This window comes from Eptatretus burgeri, chromosome 1, assembly GCF_056783735.1.
Source record: "Eptatretus burgeri isolate ZD-2024b chromosome 1, Ebu_testis_v1, whole genome shotgun sequence".
In the NCBI taxonomy this organism is placed as follows: domain Eukaryota; kingdom Metazoa; phylum Chordata; class Myxini; order Myxiniformes; family Myxinidae; genus Eptatretus; species Eptatretus burgeri.
Window position 1 is genome coordinate 23,116,194 of NC_140961.1, and position 6,949 is coordinate 23,123,142.

The 6,949-nt window shown below is 53.2% G+C and overlaps 1 protein-coding gene across 4 annotated transcripts in view; it reads right to left on the bottom strand.

Moving 5' to 3' along the window:
- Positions 1 to 6,949, bottom strand: part of EXOSC10 (exosome component 10) — a 49,599-nt gene that overhangs the window by 28,685 nt on the left and 13,965 nt on the right. For all 4 annotated transcript variants that reach the window (XM_085875224.1, XM_085875236.1, XM_085875218.1 and 1 more), the window contains exons 4-5: positions 648 to 752; positions 369 to 525 (exon numbers count right to left, since the gene is read on the bottom strand). In XM_085875224.1, coding sequence (XP_085731350.1) covers positions 369 to 525; positions 648 to 752 — 262 coding nt within the window. The remainder of the gene's footprint in view (positions 1 to 368; positions 526 to 647; positions 753 to 6,949) is intronic.

Sequence of the window (6,949 nt, forward strand, 5' to 3'; positions counted from 1 at the left end):
AGGACAAAATATTACGGAATTTTACGTCATCACGACCAATGAAATTTGTTGCTCGTCGACCCTCCCCATGTTCGTTTTTTTCTTCTCAAGACTGTCGGGTGATGTGTTCTATGAACTCTAGTTGAATCTGTAATAATTGGATGGCTCCTCATCCCACTGTCATTAGAAGAAATTTCACTGATGTTGATAACATGGATCAAGAGGATGTCATAGGACACATGTAATTATGAGATAGCATAGTCGAGAAACTCAGAGGTAATGTGGTGTTGGCTCATTAAAACACAATTCAATTTGAGCGACATCTTCAAATTTTCCTCGATCACTCCACTCTCCCCATTTTGATCACCTGCACAACTACTTCCACAAACCTGATGGGAGAGGAGAAAGTGCATTTGGTTTTGATTGAAGCTTAGGGAGGAAGCGGCGATTCGAGTTGTTTGGAGGTGTGGGAAATGACAGCTGGGGTCTGGGTAACCTTCCCACTGAAAGAAGACGAATGGTTGAGCTCTCTGCTTCTCCTTTTCGCTAGAAAGAAAACAAAACAAAAAAAAAACATGGATTGGCTCAAGCAAGGAAGACAATCCATAGGTGGGGATAATGTGGAAAATGGTTTGAAGGAGACGGCTGGGGCAAGAACTTCAGCTTACCCCTCGATTCCAACTGGATACAAAGATCTTTGGAGGCTCAAGTCCTGTGGGAAGTACTGGAAGCTCTGAGCGCCGAAGGCCTGAGAGACTGTCCAAAATTAGACTCTAGGGTGGAGAAGATAATAAAGAAAGTACAGACATGGGGAGAAAGCTGCAGATAGGTGAAGGACTAATATAAGGTTGTTAGAGAAAGAAAGATACATATACATATATATGGAGAGAGTGCGAGAGAGTGCGAGAGAGGTAAAGATATATATATATATATACATATACATATATATATATATATATATATATATATATATATATACATATACATATATATATATATATATATATATATACATATACATATATATATATATACATATATACATATATATTGTTACGGCTGTGGAAATTCGCAAACCACCATTCAGGACCCGGAGGTGAGATATCTCTTAAGTACATGTGTGGTTAGCCCAAACCCATTGTCTTGAGGGAATTGATGCGATTCATTCGGGCTGAGACGCTTTGAGATAGCCGTTTTTCTGTTCTATCTTTATTTTGAACCAACCACGTCTCAACCACCATCACACAACAACCACCTTAACCACCACGCCAGCCATCGTCACCAACTACAACCACGCTCCAACCCTCAGACAACAACAACAACGCCAACAGCCACGACCTTTACCTTCACAACTCAATCCCGCAAACATCGCATCATCGTCATTCACAAACGGCACCATAACCATCAAACCACCACCGAAAACTCTCCACCACCCTCACCTCTCTCCTTCTACGGCCATTCCCGCACCACCTGTGAACACTGAGTGTCGGGCTGTCTTGGGCCCGTTCAGCGATACGCACCGAGCCGCGAGCGCAAATTGCGCCTTTCCAAGGAAAATTTGGATCACAAACAAACGTCCAATTAGCAAGCGCAGGGCGGCTTGGCCCCGCCACCAGGCGCGTCTGTGTGAAATCGATATATGCAAATTCTAGGATCAGGGGAGGTTCACGCCCCAGTTTCCTCCGACCAATGAGTGAGCGTGGCTCCGCCCCCGAGGTCATCCCGATCCGAATATTTGCATATAAGCTGCTCCTGCAGGCCGATAAGAAGGCGAGTGCAAGGCGAATGAAGTGAGTCGAGTCGGGTGGCGAAGTTAGTCGAGTCGGGTGGCGAAGTTAGTCGAGTCGGGTGGCGAAGTTAGTCGAGTCGGGTGGCGAAGTTAGTCGAGTCGGGTGGCGAAGTTAGTCGAGTCGGGTGGCGAAGTTAGTCGAGTCGGGTGGCGAAGTGATCGGTGCGGCAGGAAGAGTGGAGTCGGGTGGTGAAGTCATCGGAGTGTCATCGAGTGGGGTTCTGGAGTCAGCTGGGAAGAGTTGCGGGAAGAGGCCAAGGAGCTCGGGTCCGAGGCGAGAAGGACGGCGGTCGGTGACGAGGTCGCGGTGTGGGATCGCTCGTCGCGGGACCCAAGCCAGCCAGCCATTCTCCCTCCCCCAGGGCATCAACAATTCCCCCTTTCCCCCGCGCTGCGATAGTGCAACAAGGGGGCCCCGTTCCCACCCCACTCCAAACATCGTGCCAACGAAACCTGCCAAGGAGCACGGAGTCGGTGCACAGCCAAGCGGCCACATCTGCGGCTCGTCCACCAACGCGTCACGAGGACGCGGGTTGGACCCCCCCAGTCTCACGGGCCTGGCCGCTCCTTCAGGTCACGCGCACATATTGGCCTTCAGGCCCGTCTGCCCCCTTGTTTATGAGGGTGGCTTCTTTCCTTAGGCTTTTGAGTAAATGTGTGTTGGTGTCTTCGGTGAAGGCGGGTGAGGAGAAAATAATACGGGGGACGTGTTGGGCGAGAAGCGTAAAGGTGAAGGAGAGAGCAACAGTGACGGTGACTGAGAGGGAAAAATTAAATGGGGTGACCGAAACATGTGAGACGAGACACGAGGTGACGACGGAAAGAAGAAAAGAAATAATAGTTGAGACAAGGGAGATAACAAGGGAAGAGACGGAAATAAGAGACACGGGAGATAGAGGGTGAATTGGACGGGATTGAAGATGAGCACACACACACAGAGGTAGTGGAGGATGATGGGGGGAGCTGGCGGACTGTTTGGGGACCCGGTGCGAGCAGCTGGATAGCCTCCTCCAGGAACGAGGGGAGGGAGTATGCCCCCTTGAGGCGACTTACGACCAGGTGAGTTCGGTCGTGTCGAGCGAGTTCGAGGGGACAGGTGCTGTGAACGGGTGCACACGAAGCTTGGGGGGTATAGAGGCCCCGGAAACCCTTGGGGTGGCACAAATCCCCAGTGTGGTTGTCCCGGTGTGTGTGGTGCAAGGTGTGAGTGCGCCCCCGAGTGGGAGTGCGACCCCGTGTGTGAGTGGTGTGGTGGCAAGTGTGCCGAAGGGCGTGCTTCCCAGCACGCCGTGTGTGGATGAGGGACCGCGTGTGAGTGTCACCGCGTGTGTGAGTGAAAAGGTCCGTGTGAGAGAGACTGTGTGTGAGAGAGCGGTATGTGAGGGAGATGACGGTCGGCATGCGGGAGCACGCAGCCGCGTCTCCGAGTATGAATGTGATGGAGTGGAGTGTGAGCGTCGTGACACGTGGGTGTGCGTGGAATGAATGGCGACGACAACGACAATTGAGAGACAAGGGCCGGGTAGCAGCCGTAGTTTCAATGGGGACCGTGCCGGGTTCACCCAGCAACGAGCGCGAGGTCCGTGCTGTGCAACGCACGAGGCAGCCACGTGCTCGGCTGCGGGAGTGAAGCCCGGTCCGGAAACGAGTGCGGTGAATGTTGCCGATCCCGCGACGGACAAAGTGGAGGCAGGTAAACGGATTTGGACCGGATGGGTTCTCCATGCGGGCGTGTGTGTTAAGCTCCAACGGGCAGAGCACATGTGTTCGCGTGGGGAACCCCTCGAGACGTGGGGCTTGTGTTTTTTTTTTTTTGCGCCGGGTGACGTCATGGCTGCGTGTCTGGTTGGAATCCGGCAGGAGGGTGAATCCCTGCCGGATGGTACCGTCCAAGAGGGACGAGGGACGCGAACAGCTGCCATGATGTCACGCCAAAGGTGCGCGGCTGTGAATTGCCGCGCTGGTGCGCAGGTTGCGAGTTGCAGCGCTGGTGCTGTGCATGTAAAAAAAAAAAAGAAAAAGAAAAAAGCAAGCCTCGCTTTCGGGTGAACAGGATTCCCCGGGCAAGGGGTGGAAGATCCCTTTGCCCGGGCACAGGATGGAACTAGCTAGGGGGAAGGGTTAGCTTAGCTAGACCCGTCTCATGGGGCAGGGGTAAGTCCTCATGGGGCCCGTGGAATGGATTAGTTAGAGGGTTTTAGTTGAGATTTCGGATGGGAGATGGAAAATAATATTCAGAGACAGGGACTGACAATGAATGTGTAGAGGGGACGTAGCTTAGCTACGTAGTGTTAAATGGAACGTGCTATAGTTTAAGGGACGACGTGGGAGCATGAGGTAGTTAGGGGAGGTAGTTAGAAGGATGGCAGAGTTCAGCGGTGTGTGTTGAAGAGTTGTTGAGAAGTTTAGTGGAAGCATGTGCTTGATGAGTGAGTGAGGCCAGCGAGTCTGTGTGAATGGAGCGAATGTGGAATGCATGGTGCGATGAGTGATTGGGGGGAGGAGTGACTCCCGCCCAAGGGACCCTGGGGTCAGTGTAAAGTGAGTTAGCTGGGTTAGTCAAATTAACAAAAATGGAAGTCGTTTTGCTGTTGGTGGGAGTGTCGGCTCGAAACCCGTTTGGAGGGGTGCAGGAGCCCTGTTGACGGGCTGCGAAAGGTGAGTATCGCTGAGTGGGTACCCCGGGCACCAGGCTAGTCGTCCGTAGTAGGCCAAGGGCCCATGGGGGGCCGGGATAGCATAGTGGGCACGGGTGCACCCGCATGATGCGGGGGCCCGGGGCGCCATTAGCTGCGTGGGCAGTGTTATGGGCACGGGTGACACTCGGAAAGGGGCCCAGGAAGCCAGCCTGCCACGTGAGCGTTTCAGGGCAGTCGCCAGGGAGGGCACTACCCGGTGTTTAGGGAGCTGGTAGGCTCGGAGGCAGTGTAGTGCCCGGGGGTGCCATCATCGGAGAATCAGCAGAGGGTCGTGCCTGCCAAGGGGAGCCACGCGTCCCAGCCATGAGACCGTGTGAGGGCACGGAGAGAAAATTGGGGGTCGAGGCCCGAAATTGTGAGGACACCAACACAGGCGACGGGAATCTGGGTGGATAGAACCAATAGTTTAAGCGAGAGGCGCTTGTTGAAAGCCTTGGGGTAGTTTAAAGGTTAATTTAGGGTAGATTAGGAAGTGTACCCTTCCGCACCATCCATCCCTTCGCTCACGTTGTGGACTGCTGGACCCACTTTGGGTTAAAGATCGCTGAACTCTGGGGAACCCATCCTGAGGCTTTGATTGGGCCTCGACACAGGATGCCAGCTCTCCCTTATTCCCCTCGGGAAGGGCACGTAGGGGTTGGGAGTAGGCGAGGTGACGAGATAGGTTAGCCGAACAAAGACAGTAAAGGGGGTTAGGGGACGATTTATTGTGGGGAAGTAAAAATAAAAACAACAAAAAAATAAGTTGGGGCTAAATTGGTTTTGACAAATTAAGAGAGTGGGTATGGACAGTGACAGGCAAAGGCGATAGGTGGGAGGGAGACAGTAGGCAGGTCCGAGCCCGCCTTCTGAGTGGCCAGCATCACCGCACTCCCTCTACCAACCTCCACTGAAAGGCAAAGGCTGGCCAGCTTCATCTGCTGGCTGTGTTGCTTCAAGGCCTGTGCGGGCCAACTTCATCGGAAGCTGTTGTTTTGCTGCGAGGCCTGTACCGGCCGGATCATCTGCCGGCTGTGTTTGCCTGCAACGGCCTTGTTCTGCACGCTGTGGTTGCCTGCTGCCTTTGCCATGCCCTGCCCACTGCCCTCATCTACTTTTTGCCCCTGTTCAATTTTGCTTTTCCTCGCCCCTTGTTCATTGCCATGTGCGCCAGGATCAGCAAGCAACAGTTTGCAAGCTGCAGGGACTGCCCTGTTGGCAGCCGCATCACGGGACCGCATTGGCAGCCCATGCAACGTTGTTTGCTGTGTCAGATCATCGCGCGTGCTGCAGGTACTGCCCTGTAGGCAGCCGCACCTGGAGACTGCATTTGCGCAGTCCATGCGCCGTTGTTCGCTGCGCCCATTTTAAAGGGGGAGGCCTTGGACTGCGTGCGAGCAGCCGGCCACGTTCCCAGTCACCTGCATTGCTTGAGCCAGAGACTGCATGCGAGCAGCCTGGCTCCCTGCTCACTGCTTTTCTCTTTGCAGAGTCCATTGATCCTGGCCATGGTTTAGTGTAAATTATAAGGTTAAGATGTACTGTACATATGAGTGCGCCCCCGGCATGTCTGTCTTAGCGCCGGCAATTTTATTTAAGTCGTCTGAGTGAGTGGGTTTGTTTAGTAAGTTACTGAGCCCTCAGGTTATTTATTTTGGGGACACGAATACCATGAATGTCGCACTCAGGGATCCGAAGGTAAAACGTACTAGGGGAGAACTACACATGATGGCACACGAGAATTTGACGACTCGGGACGAGTCTGTAAAAAGGGGAGGGGGTGGTGTTACGGCTGTGGAAATTCGCAAACCACCATTCAGGACCCGTAGGTGAGATATCTCTTAAGTACATGTGTAGTTAGCCCAAACCCGTTGTCTCGAGGGAATTTATGTGATTCATTCAGGCTGCGATGCTTTGAGATAGCCGTTTTTCTGTTCTATCTTTATTTTGAACCAACCACGTCTCAACCGCCATCACACAACAACCACCTTAACCACCACGCCAGCCATCGTCACCAACTACAACCACGCTCCAACCCTCAGACAAAAACAACAATGCCAATAGCTACGACCTTTACCTTCACAACTCAATCCCGCAAACATCACATCACCGTCATTCCCAAACGGCACCATAACCATCAAACCATCACCCTCACCTCTCTCCTTCTACGGCCATTCCCGCACCACCTGTGAACACTGAGCGTCGGGCTGTCTTGGGCCCGTTCAGCGATACGCACCGAGCCGCGAGCGCAAATAGCGGCCTTTCCGAGGGAAATTCGGATCACAAACGCTCCACGCCCACTTCTGCTCCGTCCAATTAGCAAGCGCGGGGCGGCTTGGCCCCGCCTCCAGGCGCGTCTGTGTAAAATCGATATTTGCAAATTCTAGAATCAGGGGAGGTTCACGCCCCAGTTTCCTCCGACCAATGGGTGAGCGTGGCTCCGCCCCCGAGGTCATCCTGATCTGAATATTTGCATAGTAGCTGCTCCTGCCGGCCGATAAGA